Source organism: Leiobunum rupestre, chromosome 9 (genome assembly GCF_980474605.1).
Source record: "Leiobunum rupestre chromosome 9, qqLeiRupe1.1.hap1, whole genome shotgun sequence".
Classification (NCBI taxonomy): Eukaryota; Metazoa; Arthropoda; class Arachnida; order Opiliones; family Sclerosomatidae; genus Leiobunum; species Leiobunum rupestre.
In genome coordinates, this window is record NC_143392.1 from 32,574,884 (window position 1) to 32,602,257 (window position 27,374).

A 27,374-nucleotide genomic window follows, 5' to 3' on the forward strand; every position below is an offset into this window, starting at 1 on the left:
AATCGATTTATTTTATTTAAATTAGATATTTATTACTTTTAATTATATTGATTTTTTAAAGGAAAAGTCCAGGTTGGGTAAAACTTGGGTCTATTTGAAAGATCATGTTTAAATATACCCAAAAATATCAGTCGTAAAATTGTATCTTTTTTTAATTTTTAAACGAGCGAAATTTACCGCCAAGCGAGCTGCCATTTTCTTTCGCCTTCCCTCCGCAGACCGCACGCGGAGCAAGCGCGCGCGGGGAACAGAGCGCTGTTAAAGCCTGTTATAGCGCGAACAGCGCGTGATTAAAGTCCTAAAACGTCACCGCGAAAAAAAAAATGGCAGATCGCTTGGCGGTAAATTTGGCTCGTTTAAAAATTAATAGTTGATTTTATAAAATAAAAAGTGGTCTTGCCCAACTTGTTAAAATGTTGCTCTTACGTCACAAGACCCAGCTTTATTAGTGTATTCCTCGCACGAGCGATTTGCACGCGCTCTAGAAAAAGCTATATTCCTCGCGACTGTAGCGCGCGCTCGTAGGCTTGTCAAAGTAAGAGACTGTGACGTAAGAGCAACATTTCAACAAGAAGGCCACGTTAGTTTATAAAAAGAACTATTTCTCGTCATTAAAAAAAGATACAATTTTACGACTGATATTTTTGAGTTTATTTAAACATGATCTTTCAAATAGACCCAAGTTTTACCAAACCTGGACTTTTCCTTTAACGTTTTAGGCATGTTTCTCGTTACAAATTAATAAGTAATTAAAGTGAAGTGTAAATTAAAATTTTAATTAATTTTAATTAGATTTAATTACTATATAAAATCGAAATTTAATTTAGTTTGTTTCTAAATTAACAACGCTAAATAGTCTACCTTTGCACATTTTTATCAATAAATTGAAGTATAATAGGTAACTTAAAACAATGGTTTTTTTTAAATCACTTCCACGCCCCCCCCCCCTTCCACGCCCCAATTGAAAGTAGACTCCGATGACGTCACTCCATTTGCCTTGCCTCCCGTTTTCCGCGAGACGTTTTAAGTGCTAGGACAAATTCGATTAAAAGACCCTTTATTGTACAGTTCGCTCTGGAAGTAAGTGGTTTCACCTTAGTTACTTCTTTTAACGATAATTCCAATGGTGGGGTGGCGGAGTGGTTAGCACTTTCGCCTCGCAGCAAGAGAAGCCGGTTCGCTCCCAGCTTGTATCACTGGGTGCAAAGCTCGAAGCTACACTCTTAGAAAAAAGGTTCCAAACCAAGTCCAAAATTGCACACAGTGTGCCAACGTAGGACGATATGTACAAATTTGTTCAATTTGGGAACCAGTAATCCAAAGTTTTCTCTCTACACGATTTTGGGTAAAATTGTGTTCAATCGTTTTCAGAAGCGTCCAATATGCGCGGCTGAGAGTTAACCCCCGTCATTATGTATTGTCTGATTTCTCAAGACAACTGTTTTTTAGAGGAGAAAGTATAGGGAAGGTGTTTTACAGTTTCTCTGTGTCGTAGAAAGGTTGACAATTTAACACCTAGCGCCACGTAGTATTCGCGGCAGGAACTAAAAGAGTTGCACTTCTTTGCCATCTATCTTTGGTTTATAGAACTTGAAATGGGTTAATATAGCTATAGCTGATATAGTCTTGAGACCATCCTACCGGCTTCGGGAGCGGTTTTTTTAACGAAAAACTCCTTCCGCGACTACTTGATGGCGCTGATGCTTGGGCAACCTTTTTTCCGCAGAACACGCCATTCTTTGAAGCCATAGCTACTATAGTCTTTGGTTTGCTAATATAAACGGGGTTTTGATAGTTTCTATTTGGTTTAATTCCACGGGTTCAGTTTTATGGAATTCCTCAACATGATTTTTAAAAGTTGTAAATATAAAGTATCGTAATTTAAATATAACTTGACAAACATTAACTGAAATTAAATTTTAGGTTTTATGCGCCATCTATTATTTTGAAAATCTCGAAATTACGATTGATAACGTTGGCTATTTTTTTTAAATTGTCTCCATATCTTAATTAGGTTTCAATATATTTAGTATAATGTTAATTTTTAACACTCTTCAAAACATAATCGTTTAAATATTTCAAAATTAATAGGTCGAAACGTTCATTACCTTTTTCTTGATATCTTTACAGAGCTATTTCGTTATGTAATTGTTACATTAGACTTAAAATAGAATGAATATTGGTCCTTTAAATAGCGCCATCTATTATAGAATCGATGTGATTTTCAAACATTTTATAGTATGTTTTTTAAAATTCATTTTAAATTATTACTTTCTAAAAATATAAACTTCCGTATCTATAACTATAAGTCTTGAAGCCTAGAGTAAACCATTCACATAGAGTGGAAGCATCAGCGAAACTTGTTAACACTGTTCGTATGCAACGTCTTGATTCCGAGGCGTAAAAAAAAACAAGTTGGCCTAAAGGTAATCTACAAAAAAAAGTAAGTTTATACTCATCGCTCTTCGGACTATATTTATTCACGCCTCGAAAACAAGTTTCCCCTTTAGAATGGATGTTTCATGCGCTTCCATAGGGCTTTCCACTCTATGCGAATGGGTTACTCTATGTCTTGAAGCTAGTTTGTCCTTTTATGTATGCGTGTATGGGTGTATGTGGGTGTGGGTGTATGCGTGGATATATGTAAATTCATCTTTATAATTAGGCGGTAGCGCCATCTATATTTTGTAAAGTTATATGGCTAAAAATAAACAATTATTAGCTAACTCACCGTAACTTGAGTTAAAAAGGATCGTGTTGACAGAATAAAATTATTTTTAAACAACTTCAAAGATTTGTTTGTTACGAGTAATCATACATTTCAATTTCACATCAGATTCGCGAAAAAATTCCATTGAAATATAGTTTCCACCACAGATGCCGCCACGGTAGAACGATAAAGTTGATAAAGTCTCCTTATTGAACGAAATTGGTCCTGCGCCAGCCAGATTTAGTTGTACCTCTATTTATTCCCAACTTAATGCCTCTAAATTATCGAACTCAATGGAACACATTGTTAACCAGTTATAATTATAAATAAAATTATTACTTCACTTATTCTTTCAATTATACCTTGAAACATAATTGTAACAATAATTTATTACCCTGTAGTGAACATTTAATTTAATAGCGTAACTTGAAATCAAAATAAGGAAATAAGGCGCTCTAACTGTTCATTGTCTAAAGTCAACACTAAGTATTGGACGGTACTACCTACAGAATTAAATCTATTGAACCGCTAATATTAAACGTTTATTCATACGTTATTATTTAAGTTATTGCTCAATATCGAATAGTTTCAGCTCCAAAATCATACAATCTAGAAAATGATGTTGATGGGTTTAGTGTTCACTATCGAACAGGATCAAAAAACTTTCAAAGTTAGACAAAACATTAGCATATATTACACGAATTAAAATCCAATATCAGACAAATCACCTCCCAATTTTGAACATAAAAACTTACAAAATTGGACAAATAAATAGTTAATATTACACGAATTAAACTCCAATATCGGACGAATCACCTCCCAATTTTCGACAATTTGAGTCCATAAATTGAAATATATTTGATGCTATATTGTACAATAATGGACAAATTAACTACCAATATATCCCGTAATAATGTGCAATATTGGATCCACATAAAGTCCAACGTTGCACATATGGTTTTTGTGCAATTTTGGACAAAAATACGTACCGTATGAGTGACAACAATTTGGATCATGTTTTATACAATAATGGACGAATTTTTCTAAGAGTGTACTTCTGGGTTTGCAAGTTCTCTCCCTACAGGATTTTCCCCCGAGTTCTTCGGTTTCCCCTTCCATAAAAACTTGTGGAGGTTAACGGTAATAGTTAGTGTAGGGAGCTGTTGGCTCGCGTGGCATGAAGCGCTTGCCACCACCCTCCTACGCGTTGTAACCCGGCCACCTTAATTAATGGCTTTAAAAGTCGCTTGATGACTTAGGCCTAAGGTGGTGCCTTGAGTATTAGCCTAACTGATTATTAAATGTTAGCTTCTAGATTAGTCTTTGCAGAGCCGTACCTAGCCCAAATGGCGCCCCGAGAACCTTAGGTAGAAATTTTTAATTTTTAAATATCCAATTTAAATGAAAATCTTTGTTTTTGCGCCCCTAAAACTTTGGCACCCTGGGCCACTGCCCCGCTCGCCCTACTCAAGGGATGGTTCTGAGTCTTTGACCCGCGCAAAAACTTGTAACGCATAACTGTAAATAAAAAAGTTATTGCTTCAAGTTAAAATTTCTACGCTGTGATTTTATCACGACAATTTATATATATATATATATATATATATATATATATATATATATATATAGCCTACTGGGCCGCTAAATTATAATGGGGAGTAGTGGCGTCATTTTGGAGACCAAAAAAAAAACCTTTTCGGTTGTATGGTATCTCTTGGGGTCTGCCTCCAGTAAGAAGACTTAGTGATGCCAAACATTATAAATTTGTATATTTTAATATCCTGTATTTAGATTAAAGAATTAGCAATCCGACTTGTACTTAGACTATTTGTTTGGTATTCTTGATTATAATGTTACTTCTCTAAAATAATTAGTTTAAAAATTACATCCAAGCTAGTTGTTTTACGTTTTTACGCTTAACATTGCGTTATTAGTAATTATTTGCCAATAATATATATTATTATATTATTATATTGTTATATTATTATATTATTATATTATTATATTATTATATTATTATATTATTATATTATTATATTATCATATTATTATATTATTATATTATTATATTATTATATTATTATATTTTTATATTTTTATTATTATCTTTATATTATTGTATTTTTATATTATTAAACCTTTTTTCAATAATTACAAATATCGTTATAATATTATCAGAAATTCGTTAACTTAGTGAAAATGCCTTTTAATAAATTACCAAAAATTGTCAAATTGCAAATTTCATATTATTCCCGAAAAAGGATTTGGTAGTTTCCCCGGGGTCGCAATATCGGATGAAATTGCTTTCATTTGTCACGTGACTCTTTAAAATATAAATGTAAAATAGGCTTCAAAATTTCAATTCAGCTCCCATTAGACACGCATTCAGCCGTAGAATGTTGTCTATCAAAGAAGGGAGGATGGACGTCACCGAATTTTTATTTCGGAACTTTTTCCGACTTTTTAATACGTCTGAAAAGTCGTCTTCTTATCAGGGTTCCCTAAAGCTTCCGTCGTTTCTTTTCGGGAAAAATTGACGTTTCATTTCCCCCTTATTTTGGCCCCCCTCCCTTCAATACCCCCTCCTCACTCCCCCTTCACGTTTAAGTCACTGTCAGTAAAGATATGGACATTTTTTTTTCCTTTCACCCTTTACTCTTCCTAAAAATGTTAACGTTATGAAACTTAGGAACCTAAAAATGTATAGAAAATGGATAAAGAGAGGGAAAAGTATTTTTCGTTAGAATGTTTATACCAAACGTCCCACTCGCCGAAAGAGGGAAAAATATATTATTTTTATATTGTTATTTAAGTCGTTTTGTCTCCTTTTTTCCGTTTTCTCCTTGGTGCTTTTATTGTTTTGGGCTGTTTCCTCGTGTCCGGGTCGAGGGAGGTTAGAATGGGTATTTCGCCTTTATTTCGGTATATCTTACGAGCCCTTCATTTTATACCTTTTCAAGTGTCGAGAGGCGTGAATTTACGAAAGTATTTCTTTTACGGCCTGGTTTCTTACTTTGTTTTATGTCCACCACCGCGTGTATTTTCAATGATTGCGAAGCGAGCCTACGTGGACTGTATATAAAAATGTTACGTCATATTTAAGTGAATTTTATAAAGACGTTTTAGACCAAATTTTTACGACCCTAAATCATTTACTTAATTTGTTATTTAAAGTGGAACAGGTTTTAGGCTAGAAAAGTTTATAGCAGATGTGGATAATCGACATCTGATCAAATAAATTAGGTGGTTTTTTTTCTCCTGTTCGAGGACAAAACGTGTAAACCTTTTACCCTAAAACGTTTTATTCGCCTGTTCTCGGGGTAAGATTTACCCTGTCCCGAATTTTGTTCGCTTGTTCCAGAGCTCTAAGGTTACACTTTTTACTCCTCCTCGAAAGGAGGTGTATAGTCTAGCTTCTATAGAAAATTCGTCTGCTTAAATTTCGTTTAACATGACGGGTTTTGAACATCTTCACATGTGTGTTTGCCAGTTCTTTCCCCACTGCTTAAAGGGGTTTTCCCCCGATATCTTCGGTTTCCCCTTTCCATAAAAACTTGCTGAGGTAACGGTAATAGTTAGTGTAGGGAGCTGTTGGCTGGCTCGCGTGGGATGAAAAGCTTGCCACCACCCTCCTACGCATTGTAACCCGGCCACCGGTAAATAAGGCATTAAAAGTCGCTAGATGACTTGGGCCTGTGGTGGTGCCTAGGGTATTAGCCTAACTAATTATTATTATTGTGGCAAGCTTTTAATAACGAAAATCCAATTGTTAAATTCTATTTAATGACTTTAAAAGTCGCTTTATGACTGAGGTCAAAGGTGGTACCTTGGGTATTAGCCTAGCTGATTATTGTTATTATTATATAAATGAGAAAAATTAGTCACATAGTGATGACCTCACCACCGGTCGCCATCTCAAAACAAAACTACGAGTACTGCTACGGCAAATAAATAAACTTTAACCTTTAACTACTCCCTTCTTACTCCAACTCGTTTTTTCGTCAAGATAGAATTGGAGTAAAATGACGTCATAGGGCTACACTTTTTAATCTACTCAAAAAACCCAGAACAGGCGAAAAAAAACTACCTAATGTGTTAAGGGTTTTTATTTTAGACTAGTCTTGAGGTTTAGTTTTACTTTTGGATTCGACAATATGAGGCAAAAATGACGCGAAATTTAAATTTGCGAACAATATTAGGTTAATCATGGAATGATTTTTTTCTGAAAAATATGGAAAATTTTCGACTTACAACTCTAGATTAGATACAATGTGAGTTCAGATTTATCTGTGGGGGGAATATGAAAGATAAACTTTATCTGACCAACAGATTATCTAAAGATATCTTAAGACTACGACTTGGTCGTTGTAAGCGTTACTGTCCTAAATATTGATTATCGCTTACGCATTGGCAAAATGGAAAATGCTCACTTATCGCCGTGAAATTATTTCAGTCTTGCTCAAGAAAACAGTGTTAGAATGTGTTTTATTTTAAACCTATTGTGTCAATAAATCCTTCTCAACTTTTGTATCAACGGCGCAATTTGACGAATCTATTCTCAGACAAGAGACGTTATAGCTTTCCTAAAGTTAGATTATAATCGCGTTATTCCTGGCGAAAAATCCTCCTATTCCATTTCGTTAAATTCATCCGTCATGTTTTTATTTTGGAAATAATGGGAAATGCCAAATACGTCCCAACTCGTCGTTCAAAAACTGAACTTCATATTTTTTTCGTCCAACCTTATCCGCTCTTTTTAACGCTTTGACGAGACGTTTACGTAAAGGAAGTATAAGAAAATGAAGAGTGCTAGAAGGAGAAAAAAATAGTGGAAGGAGGCAGTGCGGGTTTTCATTTGGTAATTTTCCCGAGGAGGAGTCACAGTACGCCATATTAGGATCGATTAAGTCACTCCCGCGCCAGTTATAATATATAAAAAGCTTTCCTTTCTCTCTCAATCTCGCGAGTTTTCTGGGAGTTTTTTCGTTTTCTTTTCTTGAGGTTTGTCTCGGAATCATTAGAGCGATTCTTCCCTTGTTTCTGCGACGGAAATTTCCGAGACATTTGAATGAAAATCCCGGCTCATTTTCTAGAAAAAGGGCAAGAAAATGTACCCAAAAAATAAAGAGAGTAGTTTGAAAGCGTTGGCGGGGTGTTTTCTGTCATCAAGAAATACCGAGCTAAGTTCTCTTAAAAATTGATATATTTTTAGACGGGTTTTTCCCATTTTAAAGAAATTTCTCCATTTGGGAAAGCTGATCCTTTTCTTTAATTTTCTTATTAATTACTTTTATTTCTTTTACTTTATATCAGAATTAAATCGTGGAGGGTAGGTTTTTTTGGAAAGACAGAATTTACTAATGGTTCGAAAAGGATTATGGGGCTTAAGAATGATTATAATTCGGAAATGCGTTTTGGATATTGGTATTAACTTTATAAATATTCATTTAATTTGTTATAGCTACGGTTGCACTACCTAATAGCCTACGTTTTAATTATAAAATGGCCTAATCTTTACGTAATAATTCCTATATACACGAGCCAACGCAATAGAAAATGGTTGCTCAAATTCGACTTAAAAATTTTGACCGATCGAAATTTCGATCAAAAATTACCAAAGAAAATGTGTTATATTTGATCCAACTACAATAAACATGTATAAAATTCAACTTCATTCTGATAGATAAAAAAAATATTTAATTCAGACTGAATGAGATGCATTTTGTATATTGGAATTAACTTAATTTTTAAAAGCAATAGTTTCACTACGTATTTACCTACATTTTAATTACAAAATGCCCTAATCTTTACATAATATCACCTTACTAAAATGTTGGATCAAAAAGAAAATATGTTGTAATTGAACTAAATATAACGATTTGATCCAAACCAAATTGCATTCAAAATACATGTGTGGATACAAATTTGGACGTTGGTCTGAGTAATTTTCGTAAGGACTATTCTGCTAATAATTTATTTTATTTAAGCTGTAGGCGTTCGATAAATCTTCGTAACGCATCCCTATAGCTTTCCTTCGAACTTTTTATCCGTCCGTATAAACATAGTCTCGCTTAACGTTCCGAAGTTGCGGATAAGAAATTTATCAATAAAGAGAAAAATATAGTCCCTTTTCACTTTATCACTCGATAGTAATAGTGCAAACGCGTACAATCGGATAAGAGTACTCCGTAGACTTAACCCTACTCCCCGATTTCACACGTACTCACAAGTCACCTTGGGCGTCGCGACGATAATCGCCCAAAGACAAAAAATGATGACGTCCGTCTCTGTCAAAGATAAAAGAGTAAAGGGGGAGGGAGGGGGGGGGGGCAGATTAGGTCTTATTTTTTTTCGCCCTCGTATTATGTCCGTCGTCGGTGGCGCCACTGTAGTTTTTAGTTTGATGAATCGACGCCGTCCTATCGCGCTGTAATGATAACAAGCTGCCCGAGGAAGTTAAACGGACGTCCTTTCCTTGTCATCGTCCGCCATCTAGCGTTATATTTCATTACTCGTATTAACGAGGAGCCACGACAGATAGAGCTTGTTACCTTGTTTTTCGCTACTGGTCGTGTTTAGGTAGCATCCTCTCTCTCTCTCTCTCTCTCTCTCTCTCTCTCTCTCTCGATTGGGTCGATAGCTCCGTCAATAAACTGTCTCAATCCGGATATGATTCCTGGACGATTCTCTCTTTTCCATATTTCTTCCTAATAAGGAATTACATTCATACGTATGCAAGCGCTGAATGAGTCTTTTTATAAAGAAATTTGGCCTTATTGATTTAATGTTTCTTTTACTTAAGGCTGGGCGAATAACCAAATTAATCGAATAATTCGGTTGATATTCGTTTCACGCCTATTTTAGTAATTGATCGAATATCGCATGACATTTCTATTATTCGGTCTTTATTATTTGATAAATATTCAGTGAATATTTGGCGAATATTTGGTAAATATTCAGTGAATATTTGTCGAATTTTTGGTAAATATTCAGTGAATATTCGGCGAATATTTGGTAAACATTCAGTGAATATTTGGAGAATATTTGGTAAATATTCAGTGAATATTCGGCGAATATTTGGTAAAAAGTCGGTAAATATTCGCCAAATATTCGGTAAATATTCAGTGAATATTTGTCGAATATTTGGTAAATATTCAGTGAATATTCGGCAAATATTTGGTAAAAATTCGGTAAATATTCGATAAATATTTCGGTGAATATTCGGTAAATATTCGGAAAATATAGACTCTTATTCCCAACTCTGCGATTGACGGCTAGTACGTAGGCGACCAGTAAAATTAAAATAAAATAATCTATAGGGCAATTCTATATTAAACAAACGAACGTCATTGGTCAGTTGGCTTTCAGCAGATACTTTTTTGTGTGTACAGATATTTTTAGTTTTTTTTTGACGTACTTAAATAATTAAAAATATTAAAATTTAAAATATTTTGACTATTAGACCTGTTATTCGACTAATAATTGGGCCTATATTCGACGAATATTCGACACATTGTTCGACGAATATTTGGAACTATTATTCGACAAATATTCGATAAGTTAGTATTTGCATGCAGCCTAACTATTCGATATTCGATTAGAAAATTTTTGGGTATTAGATATTCGTCTCGATAGGCTAAAAGTGCTATTCGCTCAGCCTTACTTTACGTCACTAGCTACGAGCGCGTGATGGAATTACGATAACTTTCGGATTTTCTAGTGCGCGTCAAAATCTCGCGTGTATATTTATAATTTTATTTATTTTATGAAAAATCTATTGTTTTCCGTTTTAAATGTGGGGTTTCAAAGTTTTAAACTCTGGTAGGCTACTTCTCCCATAGCATCGGTGTGCGGCGTGTCAAATACTTCTACAGGCGTTTGTAGGTCAAAAATAGAACAATTTGAATCTCCAATTTTTCTTTTCAGATTACGTAATGGCCAACTCTCGAAGTTCATAAATTCCTGGATTTTAGTAATCCAAACAAAAAAAAACAAAGCAGACGAAAATCTAATCATTTATGAGCTTCTCGAGTTGTCCGCTACGTGGCTCTATTTAATATTATTCTTCATAAACAGTCACTAATTTTAAATATTTGTACGCTATGTCATTGTGACCTTATTTACCGTTCAATTTGAATAACATATTCGTGGAAACGTCTCTACAAATTCATTCTTTAATCAAAATTTTAAGCGTTTATTGACAAAGCTGAAACTAAACCTTTAATTTCGCGAAACTTCGTGGGCAATTATTATAATTCCATTTCGAAAGCGAGCGTATTTGGTCTAAATTTAATCAGTTCTCAAATGATAGACTTAAATTAGGTTTGTCCAGCGGCTTAAATTCGTACGTACCAATTAGAGAAGGCTAGATTAAACTCGAGAACACGGTTGGCGGAGTTGTGTTTTACACGAGAAATCATGGACCAGGCCTAATTAAGGCTCTGAAGTTTCAGATGGTGGCGAAAGGACGTCCTCGAACGTCGCACCATCGAGAGAGCTCCACTCAACATTCTTCCTCCTTCGCAGCCAGCGCCGCTCTCAAAAGAGTTGACATCTATTCATAAAAATGACAATCGATCTAGTCTGGAAATAACGTCGCACTGCCTACCCCCCACGCCTTCCCCCCACCGTCTACTTCGCTCTAGCGCGGTTCTTACGTAGTCCCAGTGGAGTGGACTTGGTTGAGAGTTAGGCCTAAGGAAGGCGTCGACCGTACCGCCAACCCGCCTTTGATCTAACTAGCGGCTGACTCGGAGCGCTCTCTTTTCGTCTAACCTAGTCTCTTATTGAATGATTTTTTTCCTCCATCTTTGCAGGCCGATTTATCATGCCGGAGTACGAGAGCCGACTTTGGCACCATCTATACGCAGAGCAACTACGTCACGCTGAAGTACGTGACGGACGGACGGAGCCCTCCGGGAAATGGCTTCCAACTTATTATCACAGCCATTCGAGAATCACGTGAGTATATATGGAAACCAACTGGGAGGTTCCACGCGCACTAACTTACTTTGTTACACTCTCTGATCTCTTTCGATTCCGTCGCGTGGGGGGTATATAATGTGGCCGCGTTGGTCCCCGCGTCTGTGGTACTTCTCGCGGACACTCTTCATTTTTAGTCGACTTTTTATTTTGTTTTTGGGTGGCTGGGATTAATCATTTTTGGTGACGGGAATCCCAAACGCCAACACTTTCATTTTTTTTATATATTTCGTCGTGGCGTCAGCCTAGATGGCGTTGGGGTTTTTGGCCACCACGCTTCCAAACGCGTTGACGTTTTGACACGCTGTTGATTGATCTAGGTTTTCGTTACCCCGGAAGGAGAATTTTTCCGACCTCGAGAGATTCTTTCGGAAGGAGAATTTTTTCCGGGCGGGGATGTTTGTTTGGACATTTTTTTCACGTATCATTTTTAATTAGATAAATACGTAAATATAAGATAGATATACGTACAGCCTAGCCATCCCCTCCTGTCGCCTCTTTCCGGAACTTCTAACTATCCAATAACGCGCGTCGACTTCGGCCGTCAATCGCGATAGCATTCCTACTTTTCGGGATTCGTTCGCACTGCCGCTGCTCTGACGAGTTCTACGGCTTGAGGCGGGGTGGCGGAGTGGTTAGCCCTTTCGCGAGAGGAGCCGGGTTCGATCCCAGCTTGTGACACTGGGTGACACCTCCGAACAAGTCATCTCCCCGCTGGTTAGAGGGGTTTCCCCCCGAGCTTTAAACTTGTAGGGGTTAACGGTAAAAGTAAGTGTAGGGAGCTGCCACGAACCTCCTACGCAATCTAATCCGGCCACCGGTAATAATATTAATGGCTTCACAAGTCACTTGTTGACTTAGGCCTGTGATGTTCTTTGGGTATTAGCTTAGCTGATTATTGTTATTATCATAAGTTAATGTTATTAATTATTATTATTATTTGTTATTATTATTTATTATTTGTTATTATTATTTATTATTTGTTATTATTATTTATTATTTGTTATTATTATTTATTATTTGTTATTATTATTTGTTATTATTATTTATTATTTGTTATTATTATTTATTATTTGTTATTATTATTTATTATTTGTTATTATTATTTATTATTTGTTATTATTATTTATTATTTGTTATTATTATTTATTATTTGTTATTATTATTTATTATTTATTATTTGTTATTATTATTTATTATTTATTATTATATATTAATAATTATTAATTAATTAAGAATGGCCGGTAGGCTATTCTTATTTAAGGGGTCAGCGCGATTTCCTATGGCTAAAATTAATACAGCCAAGCGCAGGAGAATCAATAGTCTGGTCGCTAAAAATTTTAAGACTTTATTTTAAGCGATTTTCATGCCCAAGATTCAGTATTGTGGATCCCTAGCGGGATTATACTTACTGTCAACAATTATTGTCTGGCAGTAGTACAGTTAATTTTAATGTATCAGCGAGAAACGTATTAGAATCCCGTCATTTAACGAAAGTTAGTCGACTGTAGATAAGAACCTTCGTACTGTAATGAGTTAGAGTATCATTTTTGACATGGAAGGCCAATTGTCACCGAATTACCCGATCATATATTCTAGGTAAAAAATAACTTATTTAGATAATTTAGTAGTACCAGAAAGAATTTTGTGGAAAGTGAAATTTAGTTTAAAGTTAATTTTGATTTATCTCTTCCATAAGTTTTTTTAACAAGCTGATTTTTTAAGAAAAATTGAATAATTAAATTTTAATTTAGGTGTATCCATCCTGCATTGTGTAAATAATTTTGGGAATTTTAATTACAGTAATGAAGTATGGTAAATATTTGAATAATTTTTCATAACAATAAACATTCTGGGCATTCAAACTTAATCCTCTATGTAAAGGCGTCTTAATTATTCAAAAGCTTAACGAGTGAGTAGACTGAAATTATTGTTATTTGAGGATCAGTTATCATCAGTAGTGTTACGAGCCATACCGTTGTAAGGTAGTACAGTCACCTTTCAAGTACTGTTGATAAATGTTTGCCTTTGTGGCTATAAATTACACGTTTGCCTAAGTGAATATAAATTACACTTTGCCTCGGTGAATATAAATTACACGTGGTAGGTTTTTAATTTGAAAGCTCGGCAGAGTTGGAAACTCTTGATACATGATTGAGATAAAAGTAAACGATTAAAAGCTATTCACAAATCATGCTATGCTACCCATAAACACTATCTCATAAAAGGTCTGTTTTTTATTGAAAGTTTTACCAAAAAGTCCAAAATTAGCATATTTCACTTGCTTACTAGAACCAGTTATACACCTATTATCTTGTTATCTAAGTCGCAATGGGAAATTAAAACTCAATTTGACATAACCAATTATCATTATTATTTCCCAATGTGTAGTAAAATATTTAAAATAATATTCAATATATTAAATTACATTCAATAATATTAAAATTTCTGTTCAAAATATATTTAAAATTAAACCTATTTATTTTCTAACCTATGGCTTTTATTTTAAATTATTAATTTTAGGAAAAATGCGCCCTGTGAGGCAGAGCAAAGGGACAGCTATTAAATAAAAAATGCTTTAATCAAAGCAGTTGGAAGGTTTATTTAAGGGGTAGTTGGGATCTATGAAGGCACAGATATTGGAAATGTTTTAGAATTAAAGAGTTATTTTTTGGAATTATTTTAAAAAGCAAAATATATTTCTAAAATAATTTCCATCGATTTTCCTCACCTTTTATAGATTTTAAAACCCTTTCCTTAAATTTGAGCCTTGAAACTGTAACAGTAAACTGAGAAAATTTTAAATTGTAAAGGATTACGTGTAAAATTACAGCATTTAAATTGCTGATACTCATTATAGAAACTAAACTAGTAAAAAAGTCACGAATAAAAGAGATTTGCAATAAATTTAATCAAGACTGTTCAAGTTAACAGAGGAAATTTGGATGTAATTATAGCTTCTATTTTCACGAACAACAGATGATATTATCTTCCTATAGAGAGAGCCTGCAAGTGCAAGGAGAGCCATGTGTCTTGTCCTTTAGCTTAGAAAAGATAAGTCATGAATTTTCTTTAATTAAAGACTTCCAAGAGACCCTCTAGTCAATTTAAAATACGTAATTCAGTTTCCGTACATTGTGAACCCAAAGTTACGACTGAATGACTTATTTCAATTCGACTAGGTCTTTCCTGAAAGTCCCTTTAACAATTCAAACAGGCTACTGCAGTGTAACTGCACATATTTCATCAGGCCTTTCTAGAAAGAAATGTGGTCATTTTAATGTAACTCTAAATGTTACTCTTTTTTACTACCAGCGGGTACTTGACTTGTGAGGATCTTCAGTTTTTCTTGATGTATGCCAAATTTAAATACTGATGTATAATTCTACTTTAAACCAGAAGTTTAAAATAATAAGTGCAGACTTGGATAGATAGAATTTAGTACATGTCTGTTTTATAAATTGGTTAAGAGAATTAGCTTACATAGAAAGTTGCAAACTCCTTTAACCGTTTAATTTCTTATGTATTTATACAAAATTTTAATTTAACATATAAAACAGCATGTTAATTAAGGTTATAATATTTTCCGAGTAGTAGTTTGAAACACAAAACTGCAGAATCCAGTTACGACAGCATAGCAGACGTCTATACAGGGCTTTTTTTTTTGTTTGAGACTCCCACACATCGGTGTCGACCCTAAGCCTTAGACACCAGCACACACAATAACTGATTAATCAGGGTAAGATATGTGTAACGGCCACGCCAACGGGGGGATACGTGGGGATAGGGGTGGGGTGATACGTGGGTTATAGGGGTGGGGGGATACGTGGGGATAGGGGTGGGGGGATACGTGGGGATAGGGGTGGGGACACCCGTGGGGGAAGTATCCCGACCACTTATACTTAATTCTGAACTAAACACGCGTACTCCTTTACAATTTAAAATTTTCTCAGTTTACTGTTACAGTTTCAAGGCTCAAATTTAAGGAAAGGGTTTTAAAATCTATAAAAGGTGAGGAAAATCGATGGAAATTATTTTAGAAATATATTTTGCTTTTTAAAATAATTCCAAAAAATAACTCTTTAATTCTAAAACATTTCCAATATCTGTGCCTTCATAGATCCCAACTACCCCTTAAATAAACCTTCCATCTGCTTTGATTAAAGCATTTTTTATTTAATTATTAATAGACTCGGTAACCTTTTAACCGCTGCGCGATTTGGCGGGAAATTCGCGCCCAACGGAATCTACTTCGAGCCTTCAAAGGTTCATGTTTCATTTTTATGGTCAAGTGGGTTACTTCTTTCTTAAGAGATATATTATGGACTTCTGGTCGTATCGGTTATCACGAGGTACGGAAGGGGAGGAGTTACCTGAATTCCTTAAGATATTCTCTATACTCTAACGTATACTATCATTACCCATAATACGAATCGAATGAAACTTAACCAAATATAATGAATGCGTTTAGATAGAATGGGTGCTCATAACGGGAATAATATTTAGAAAACGCGCTATTAAAGTACTTGACCAATAAAAATAATGGGTACGTTAAGATAGAATGGACATCATCGCGATCTTTTATTGTCGTAATTTAGCCATATAAAACCCGTTAATTTAATTTTAAACAAATGCTTCGAGCGATGTTTTCCTAAACTCAGAATTTATTTCGAAGAGATATCCCGCCTATAAATTTAACGATGTTTATCTACCATTAAATTTTTATTACTCGGGAATTTACTACGTACAAAATTTTATGGCCAATTTAATTGCCTCAAAAACGTTCGAAACCCGTACGTTGGACCAATTCGAACGGGTCCCGCCAAACCAATTCCATCGCTAACTTCTTGACACGGAGCGAAAGGGTAAAATTTGTGACCCTGTGGGGAGCAATTCGAAGCTGGATTTGTTGCGGGGTTTGAAAACCCGATGAAAATCGAATTCCCGTCCATATGTAGGTCAATTTGAATAACGTTACAAAAAATATAAAAGTGAGAAAAAAAATTCCCGTTTTGATATTGGCATTATTTAACTAAATCCAATTTCCATCGTGTGAGATCGAAACTTGGGTATCCGTCGCTTTTTCTTCATCAGAAGAAAAACGTATTCACCAATAATCGATTTCAGCGCCCCCTTTTTTTCGGCGGCGCAAAATCTAAAAATAAAGACTAATCTAATTCTCATCACACCCGCGCGCACTCGGCAGGGGTGGAAAATCATTACTGGAAAAAACATTAGGACGTTTGCCGTCTTTCAAATTGTTCTAACATTTCCAGGGGGGTCGCGGTTTGGCCAGGGGGGGGGGTATTCTTAACGAAGCTGCTTCCTAATTAATTGGATGGATAACGTCGGGGGGGTCTTTCACGGCCCCGGGCTAACTCGACAATAATCCTGTCCTAAATTTTCGTTAATCATTTTCTCCCCTCGCTCTGGGGGTAACTGGGCGCGCGGACATTTCTGTCTCATTTAGCTAATCGAGGGTGTTCGGAGGAGCTTCATTTATTTCTATTTGGTTTTCCTTTTTTGGGAACTCGGACATCGGCGCCTCTTGATTGTTTTCCAATCTAAGCGGATGAGATTTTCAGATTTTTGATAAATGCGCTTTCTCGATTTTGATTCCTTTTCTAGCCGTTGGATGCAGGGATTTTCATTGTATGAACGACCACTGTATCCCGCAAGATTTGAAATGCGACGAGGTCAACCATTGCGGCGACAACAGTGACGAGACTGCCCACGCCCAATGTATAGGTACGTTGACGTTCACCATTTCAAGCTTCATTTAGACAATTTGATTTCAATCAAGTGCTTTTTTTTAAATCATTCAATTATATCACGATATTAAAAAAGATTTAAAACGCGATTTTAGTAAAGATTTAAATCACGATTTTAATAAAGATTTAAATCACGATTTTAATAAAGATTTAAATCACGATTTTAATAAAGATTTAAATCACGATTTTAATAAAGATTTAAATCACGATTTTAATAAAGATTTAAATCACGATTTTAATAAAGATTTAAATCAAGATTTTAATAAAGATTTAAATCACGATTTTAATAAAGATTTAAATCACGATTTTAATAAAGATTTATATCGAGATTTAAATCAACGTTTATATCGAGATTTAAATCAACGTTTATATCGAGATTTAAATCAACGTTTATATCGAGATTTAAATCAACGATTGTATTGAGATTTAAATCAACGTTTATATCGAGATTTAAATCAACGATTGTATTGAGATTTAAATCAACGTTTATATCGAGATTTAAATCAACGATTATATCAAGATTTAAATCAATTTTTAAAACCAGTGTTTAATATCATTGATTTAAATCACCTAAGACAACTTCAATACAAAGCAAATAAGATAAAGCTGAATTATTCAATAGTTAAGAAAATTAATCCAGTTTAATTTTAATTTAGATTGTATAACCGATTATACAAATTATACATCATTTAGACTGGATAAATGTCATTATTTTTTAAATCAATAAATCCGATTTGAAGAAAATCAAAAAGTGGCAACCCTGTTTTATGTTAACTTACCGATTTATCTTATTTAAATAATTCTACGTGACGAAAGGTCTAAATGAAAATTTGTCCTCGATGTCAGTCGAAGTAGATTTTGACACGTCCATTTTGCGCATTTTCGCTTGCAGACGAGAGTCAAGGGGCTCGCATCATGGGGATCGGACTGACGGTGTTCATCTCGGGCGTCATCACCCTCATCCTGACCTGCTTCGTCTCGGCGGTGGGGATCACCATTTGCCTGTGTCGGCGGCGTCAACACAGGCGCTCCCAGTATGGCGCCGGCGCCGGAGGTGGTCAGCAAGTGGACGGACCACTGGCCTCCGCGCCTCCCGTCGTCATGGGACAATCGCCTTACCCTAGTAAGCGTGTAATGATGATTTGCTATTCTCTCTCTTTCAAAGTAACGCTGTCGTAATCCACAGAATTTAGACCCTAGGAATGGAAACTGCAGCTCCCAGTGGCGTAACGACAAAATTTGGGCACCCCCGCGGGATATCAAAAGGGCCCTTAATAAAAACATTTTTTTTTTTCCCCATTTTTACAAGATCTCTGAAAATATTGCCAGATTTCTACATTTTTACCAATAGTTAAAGCATAAGTTTTTTAATTATTTAAAAATTTAAATACATTTAAAAAATCAATACTTAAAACGAAGGGGCCCCCTATTTGGTGAAAATGTCATGGGCCCCCCCGCGGTCGCGGGGTCTGCGGGTCCTTAGTTACGCCACTGGCAGCTCCATCTAGTATAATTTGCTTGTCTCTAGCCTCCAAAGGCAAACCATGGACACTGTATCTCTAACCGGACGGGAAAAGCTGTAGCTTCCACCATACAAAATCACCTGCCCCAGCCACCATCTCTCTGTAAAGGGGCGGAGGTTCAAGAATTTTGAAAGTTAGGGTCTGTCAAGGCCATATAATTTATCACGTGGTCGACAAAACGTTCCGTTTGAAATGGGGGTTTACATCCTTTCGGATGATAAAATACGCGAAAAAGTAGATAAGTCCATAATTAAAAGGGATAATATAGCTAAATCCTAAACAAATTTGAAGAAAATTAAAAACTTACTAATAACTCGTACCGATAGGTCTTCGAGCAACGCGAAACTCGGATCAAATAGATCTTCGAGTAATAAACTAAATTAAAATTAAATAAAATAGCCAGAAATTCCAACGGTAGACCGGTTTCGTTCTATTTGGAACTCATCAGTACCGTCAGTAACGCGTTTTGAAATTTTTAATGTTTAGGCTTAGTTTCTCCTTTAGATTTGACAGTCGCCAGCCAGATTTCCCGCACGGTACTGATGAGTTCCAAATAGAACGAAACCGGTCTACCGTTGGAATTTCTGGCTATTTTATTTATTTTTAATTTAGTTTATTACTCGAAGATCTATTTGATCCAAGTTTCGCGTTGCTCGAAGACCTATCGGTACGAGTTATTAGTAAGTTTTTAATTTTCTTCAAATTTGTTTAGGATTTAGCTATATTATCCCTTTTAATTATGGACTTATCTACTTTTTCGCGTATTTTGTCATCCTTCTCATAGTCCATAGGTGGTTTCTTCTAACTTACATTCTTTCGAATGACCTTGACGGCCCTGCGAATCGTGTACGGCCGACTATTTCAGCTAATACGAAGTAGGACGCAAACGGACAGTGAGGGGGTACCTCTTTTAGGCTGCTTTTCCCGTCCGGTTAGAGATACAGTGTCCATGGGCAAACCTAGGTTGACGGGCTTATTTCCGGTTCTATTGATTCGCCTAGCCGGAAGCTCAGCCGTCAACTCGAAGCCGAGACATTAACGGTTTTTCTTTCGATTCCTGGGGTCTATATTCTTCGCGTAATCTCTCATATTATCGTCATTAATATCCAGATCCCTTCTATTGGGCTGAAGTAACGTATTCACGGGTATCCCCCCTTCGTTAAAACTAAAAGAGAGAGAGAGAGAATTTGATATGGTATCTAATATCCCACTTTTTTGCTAAGCACACTTCACTCTCCTCAGCCGCTTACGCTCTAAAAATAAATAAGCACTCTCTTATTAAACCACGATGGCTATTCTTAAATGGTATTCTCATCGGGGAATCGCTTTCCGCATAGTTTAGATTCTTCGTCTTGAAAATTTAAACGCGACAATTATGGCTTACGATCTGGATATAATTAGACTTGAGCCTTAATTTGTTCCCCTTTTTTCCTGATGCCCCTTTTTGGGTTTAGGGAACGTATTATCGTAAATAAAAGTCCATTTTATTGCCGAATTTATAAAAATAAAAATACTTTAAAGTACGTCGACAATAGGTCTAAATAGGAAATTATATGTATACACTAGGAATGTCTAAGGAAGATTATGGTGGCCCTGATGATTCCCTTCGAAACGGGCGTGGTTTAAAACGGAGATTTTTCTCGCGAAGTGTTAATAATAATAATAATCAACTAGGCTAATACCCAAGGCACCACCTTAGGCCTAGTTCATAGAGCGACTTTTAAAGCCATTTATTCAGGTGGCCGGGTTTCTAGTCGACATTGAAGTTCACTTACCTTCCACGCTCTTTTTAAAACATCTTTGATTTTTCGCGAAACTAGATCAGTTTCGTGAAGAATGTGAAAAATTCTATTCACAGTTTCTTAAATTCATTTTCTAGTAAGTCTATTTTCCGAGTAAGTATCCTTAATTATTTAGTGGGGTGGCGGAGTGGTTAGCACTTTTGCCTCGCAGAAAGAGGAGCTGGGTTCGATCCCAGCTTGTGGCACTGGGTGAAAACTCGGAACAATTCCTTCCGCGTTGAGTTTGCCAGTTCTCTCCCCACTGGTTTTCCCTCGAGCCCTTTCATAAAAACTTGAGGTTAACGGTGATAGTGACTGTAGGGAGCTGTTGGCTCGCGTGGCATGAAGGGCATTGTAACCCGGCCACCTGAATTAATGGCTTTAAAAGTCGCTTTAAGGTTGTGCCTTGGGAATTAGCCCAGCTGATTATTATTAATTTTCTTTCCGCACCGAGCCAGCCAATGAATTTGAAAAAAATGAGTGAAGTCTTAAGACTGGTTCACACGGGCAGTGTTTTCCTGGTTTTCTATATTTTCTAGTTTTAGCGCCTTTTCCCGTGGTTCTGGTGCGCAGGAACACGACTGTACACACGGACAAAATTTGCCGGATTTTATCACAGCGAGCGTTGCCGGGGAACGAGGAAACGGATAACCTTTTTTTTGAGGGGCGTTGGGCTCGACCAGTCAGCGAGCGTTATGCCGTCACGTGGTAGACGCAAAAATTCTTAAGCCTACTTTTAAAGACTTTTAAAATCGCTCCTCATATCACGTGACAGCGAAACGCTCGCTGATTAGTCGAACTCAAAGAGCTTCAAAAACCGGGAAAATAAAGTAGAGATATTTCAACATTTTTTTCTCCGTTTTCTCGTTTACCGGCATGCAGCGCTGGCGGCGGAAAAATCCGTTAAATTTTGTTCGTGTGTACAGTCGTTTTCCCGTGCGCCAGAACAACGGGAAAAGGTGGTAAAACGAGAAAATAGAGAAAATCAGGAAAACACTGCCCGTGTGAACCAGCCTTTACATTCGACGTAGCTTAAGCCCAGCGCATTTCTCGAGCCATTCTAGTGTATATAGCTTCTTGGTCTAATAGAAGTTTACAATCGCTAAAAATTTAGATTTTAAGAGTAAATATTAATGAGTTTCTAGTAGCTATGTCTACCTGCGTATTTTAAAATCTCTAAACGGAATGTGATACCAAAAGAAACACGTGAATTTGTCGCGGGTCTTTGACAGGAAGCGATGTCCTCCGCAGGGTACCATTTACGAAAACCGCATCGGGTGCAGCACGCTTGCTTGTTCTTCTTAACCCTTGAAGCATCATTTTATCCACATTCCGCTTGATCCCCTTTTCCAGTTACTTCAGACCTCTAAGAGGAATGTTTTCCCCAAATAATATTGGCTACACGATCTCGATTGCCTCATTCTTTTAATGAAGATTTTTGCGCGCATTTTTGTGTCGCTCTGGCCTCTTTATGGGCTTGTCTCGGCAGTTAGGACAGGGTCTTACACCGACTTTGCTAGCCTAATAGCCTATCCCAGACCGTGCATTGCCAATAGCGTCCTTAATCGTACGACTTAGTTGCTATTTTTAATCACTAGGTTGTAGCGTAGACTTGACGCTATTCCCCGCCCGCGACAGTAGTGAGAGCTTAGTTAATATTATTAGACGGTTTCTCGTTAACGTGATGCCACCGGAGGAATTTTTTTAACTCTTATCAATAGTTAGCGAGCAGTGTTACCGGTCGACCAATGTTACTTATATTAATGGCGTTGAAAGGCGATTGCGGTCGTCGATGAGAAATCCCTGCGTATGAAGAGACGAAACTACTCTCGGCCGCTTGGATGATCTCCGGGTCATCATTTTTCTTTTCCGGGAAATTAGTGGCGTAGCTAATCGGAATTTGGGGCCCCCTCCCTCCCCGGCTTGATCGCACGCTTCTACTTTGGGCGCAATTTTTGTGGTGTATTCCCCTTTTCCCTAAATGGCTCGTTTTTGGGGGTTCTTTGTCGTTTTTAGCCGTGGGCGGACGAACCTCGCTAATTTTGCTAGCGTAATATCATGGCGAAATGGTCGAAGATCATTTTATATTTATATAGAGTTTCGTAATTGGAGTTTTAATTATTTTTCTTAATAAGGTTGATTTATACGTTAGGCGGGGTTCGGGTTTATAAATATTAGCGATGTTCCAACGCCCATTACGTTTGCAATTTTTACGGTTAATATTTTGTTACTTGCCATGAGCTCGTGGCTGCTATTTAGTGTACCGATAAATACCCGCTTTAATAGCCTTCATTTTGAAGTTTATAGCATTAAATTTATGCCTATAACTATCGTCTATAGAAAATGTATTTCGGAATCTTAAATGGTGTCCAATTGCAGACCGTAATAATAGACCCAAATTTAAGCAGATGGCGCCAACAGTCTCAGACGTAAAAATTTTATTTTATCTAAAAACATCGAAAAATACATTTAAAATGATTTCCTTTATTCGTGATTTTATGTCGAATTTTGACGAGTTGAACTTTTGTTTAAAGTTTTGACATAAAACAGGGGTTTGTGGGTTTAACGCCTAGTTTAACAGTTTTTAGCTTTTTGTCCATAGGACAGGCGACAATTCGACATTTAATTGACCAAAATATTGGTACTGAAGGGCTCGCGAAGAATGGAATAAAATTGTAGACTAAAATTTAAGAAACTATCAGCGAAGAATAAGTAAAGTTATACTACAAGCAGTGGTGATAAATAAACCACTACCTGGGCCCTAAGGCTCGAACTTTATTAGAACCATCCTTGACCTTGCTCTAAGATCTTCTGACAAGTTCATCTGAGCCTACTCAGCCTATTGGTTAATTCGCTTCTGAGTCGACAAGATAGTTTTAACAGGTTATTTACACGTTATTGTTTTCATTCCCAGAGCACAGCAGTACACAGTTTGTGAACGACCAAAATTAGTTTTTTTTTAATTCAATAGGTATTTATTCCCTTACCGACGAAAAGTGAAATTGGCGCCACCTAGTATAGATAAAAACATTAAAATCAAACCTCTAATGGAGATCCTCTAAATGTTTGTTTCATTGTAATTAATTTGTGAACCAACAATTCCTTAAGTCATCAGACTAGGCTGAAGAATCCGTACAAAACGTAATTCCCACGTAGTAAGGTACATAGGAGTCACGAGCTCTTAGTTAAACTAGTGTGGCTGTTTAGAACCGGAGGAACCGGAACCGAACCAAAATTCCCGGTTCGGTTCCAGTTCCGAGAAATGGGAACCGAAGCCACTTCGGTTTGGTTCCGGTTCCATGTAGAACCGAACCGAAAGAACCGAATACTTTTCGAATACTATTACTTTTGAAAAAGACGTGAAAAAGAATAAATAAACCACTGACAACAGTGACAAGGACTATTATGTCTATGTTCTCAATTGGAAGGTAAAACCGTCGTATTTAGAAATCACTTAATTTCTTTTTGTTCAAACTATTGGTTTTTATTTCGCCGCGTGTTTTATGTTACTTCCAAATATGTGGAAATAAGTGAAAATAGCTTTACAGTTTTCTCCCCAATTTTTGTTTCGGTTCTCGGTTCGGTTCCTACTATTTTTCGGTTTGGTTCCGGTTCCAATTTGTCTTGATCGGTTCGGTTCCGGTTCCTTCAAGAACCGGAACCGAACCGAACCGCGGCAACCCTAAGTGAAAGGGTGATCGTTATTTGATGGTGAGTGTCGTTTGGGTACATCGCGCTAACAGGTCAGTCCCGATACTGCGGTGGCACCGGAGGAGACGGGCGAGTGGTCGAAAAACCACCTCCCTATCCAGGAGGAGTCTACCATCCCTCCGCAACCGGTACCCTTGGATACGACGTACTCCAAGAAAATATCTACTACCCAACCAAGTGAAAACTGGCTAGTTTAGCGACGGAAGACAAAGACCGCTTCTTCAGTGTGTGTGTCTTTTGCGTGTACTCCCCCTCGTCAACGCTTACACACGCTAAACCAACGCGAATTAGTCAACAAATAAACAAAAAAACAGGCCCGCGTCTCTCGAAAAGGAATATATGGACAAACTCGCCATCGAGTTGGACGCGCGCGCGGACGCTGAATCCGATATAAACAATGCAGAGAACAATGATCTCCAGTTGTGTGCAAAGTGTCTATTGTACAGTTCCAACATCAAATTATAATAACTGCAAATAATGGTTTCTTACGAACAAAAAAATGACAAGAAGAACCTCTTTACGCGCATCTTTTTCATTTTTTTGCAAGAAAATTTACAAAATGGTGGACGACGTTTTAGCACCCGTTGACGTCATTAATACGTAATACGCCCTATAACTTTCTACAGGTTCGCCTGGCAACACGGGCGAAAGGGGGGATAATCTACGAGTTTCTCACCCCCCTTTGGCGGCGTTGTCGAGCGATCCGCGGATTCGACAGAATTTTCCGCACTTGTTTCTAACACTCAACACGATTTTGATTTGTAGAATGGGCCTTAGCCATTGAGTTTTTCTTCTAACGGAGGATTTGAAACGTAACCTATAACAAAAACCACCGATTTAGATTTTTTAAAAGCAAAAAATAAATTACCAAAGCGTGTAAACGCGAAAATAATGTTGAAAAGACAAAGAAATATTGACCATAATAATAATAATAATAATAATTATACGGTGGCATATTGTGAATCGTGTAAAAACAAAAAGGTGACACAGGTTTAGCTACGCTTTAGTTTCATAGTTTTCATAATAACCTATAAAAAAATATAATGATATTTGAAAAAAAAAACCATAGTAGGCCAAAACGCGTTTCCAAATTACTTAAACATATACCCGCCTCTAATTTATATTTAAATTTTGCCAAGCGACTTTAATCGAGTTTAATTTAATTTTAATTTAGTTACGGATATGAATGACCAGGTGCTGGATATTGGGAAATATTTTTATATACCAATAAATATGACTTTGGAATGCTAATTATAAATTTAATTTTAATATAACGTCAATGGACTTGGTAAAATTTAAATTATTGACCCCTACTGGAAAAACAAACAAGATAGGCCAAATTTATCTAATTACTCTGTGATAAATTACAATTACTCATCATTTTGTGATATTTCTTATGGTGGAACGATTTAAAAATTGTTTAACTCTTTTTAAATCTTTCAAATTTATCTACCACGTAAATATCAATACTAAAATAAAATACATAAAACTTAGCGGGCCTTCTCACGTCCTGTTAAGGTGAAAAAAATAATAATTGAGATGTTTGTAATGTTTTCATTATGAGTCACCATTTTGTAGTACGAACTAAACCTTTTTATATAATGAAACGTATCGATTTATACCTATATTTGAACAATTTTGCTTATTCATCCTTATATTTTAAATGGGAAGAAACACCGCACGAAATTTGTCATTTATGAGAACAGGTCGGGGAAGAAAACTTAATGGTCTTTAAAGCGTTTTGTTTTTATTTTATTCTAATATTTAATAGAATCAAGAATATATTTATTCCAACTTAGGGATAATGACTAAGCTCAGACGATTTTCGGTTATTATGATCGCATTTCTCCTCGTCACGAGTATTCGGCCTTTTTTGAGGTCGAGTACTCGAACTCGACCTCGAATAAGTAATTGGAGAATACTCGTCGATTACCGAGTACCAAAAATTTGCATATTCGGGTACCCGATTACTCGAATAAGCTGCTCTCTAAACTGGCCGAGTATTTGTTTTTTCAATCCTCGTTGCTTCAAAGTTCAAAGAGGGATTTTTACAACTTTTTGGGTGTAATAAATGGTACCGACAAAGTTGTGCAAACTGTGGTTCAATTAAATTATAGGAATATTTTACAGCATTGAAAGTTACTTTCTACTCCTTTTAAATTTAATTTCATTATTTCTTGAATATTACCAGCTCCTAATCAAGTACTCGATAACCCGACTCGTTAAAAATATTACTTACGCGACTCGAATAAGAGAAAGTTTCCCCTTAATCAAATACTCGATTACTCGACTCGAATACTCGATGAAAAAATTTGGTACTCGATAACCGACTCGATAGCCTAAAACCGCTAATAGCACAGCCCTATACTGCAATCGAAGACGTCAGTTATAGGGCGGATTTGAAGGAGGAGCTTACTTTTCGAGCATGTATTGGATTGGGAGCCACGCTAAAAATCATTCCCACATAAGTCATTCTTTCTAAATATAAATAAATACCTTCTTGATATAATATTTCATACAAAGAATTTATACAGGTTAACGTAGAATATGTAACTGTAACTACAGCCTCTGTTTTAATGATTCCCGGACGATATTCTCCGTCTACCGGGGAAAAGAGGGAAGATTACCCAATAATTGGCGGTGGGCGTGGTTTTTCTTCCGGAAATTAAGGTAACACCCACATATTATCTCTGAACCCAAATATATTATTATTTATACGAATTGGAATCCTTTTAGTTACATAATTCTTTCAATGGACAACGCAATAAATATCTAACAGAAATTTAAGCCATACGCTTTTAATTCGGAATCTTAAAAGCAAAATTACATATCATTTTGTATTTTTGAAGCGTAATAAGGAAGAAGACATTTTTTAGCTCTGTAAGCAATATTTTTC

At 36.3% G+C, this 27,374-nt stretch overlaps 1 protein-coding gene across 2 annotated transcripts in view; it reads left to right on the top strand.

Moving 5' to 3' along the window:
* The window catches only part of LOC149927170 (uncharacterized), a 53,468-nt gene extending 27,130 nt beyond the window's left edge, over nt 1–26,338 (top strand). Inside the window, exons 3-6 of one of the 2 annotated variants that reach the window (XM_090159203.1) lie at nt 11,527–11,671; nt 17,321–17,440; nt 18,356–18,594; nt 24,511–26,338. In XM_090159203.1, coding sequence (XP_090015329.1) covers nt 11,527–11,671; nt 17,321–17,440; nt 18,356–18,594; nt 24,511–24,675 — 669 coding nt within the window. In that variant the 3' untranslated portion in view covers nt 24,676–26,338. The remainder of the gene's footprint in view (nt 1–11,526; nt 11,672–17,320; nt 17,441–18,355; nt 18,595–24,510) is intronic. The other variant, XM_090159204.1, reaches the window with a different exon arrangement.
* Nucleotides 26,339–27,374: the final 1,036 nt, after the last annotated feature.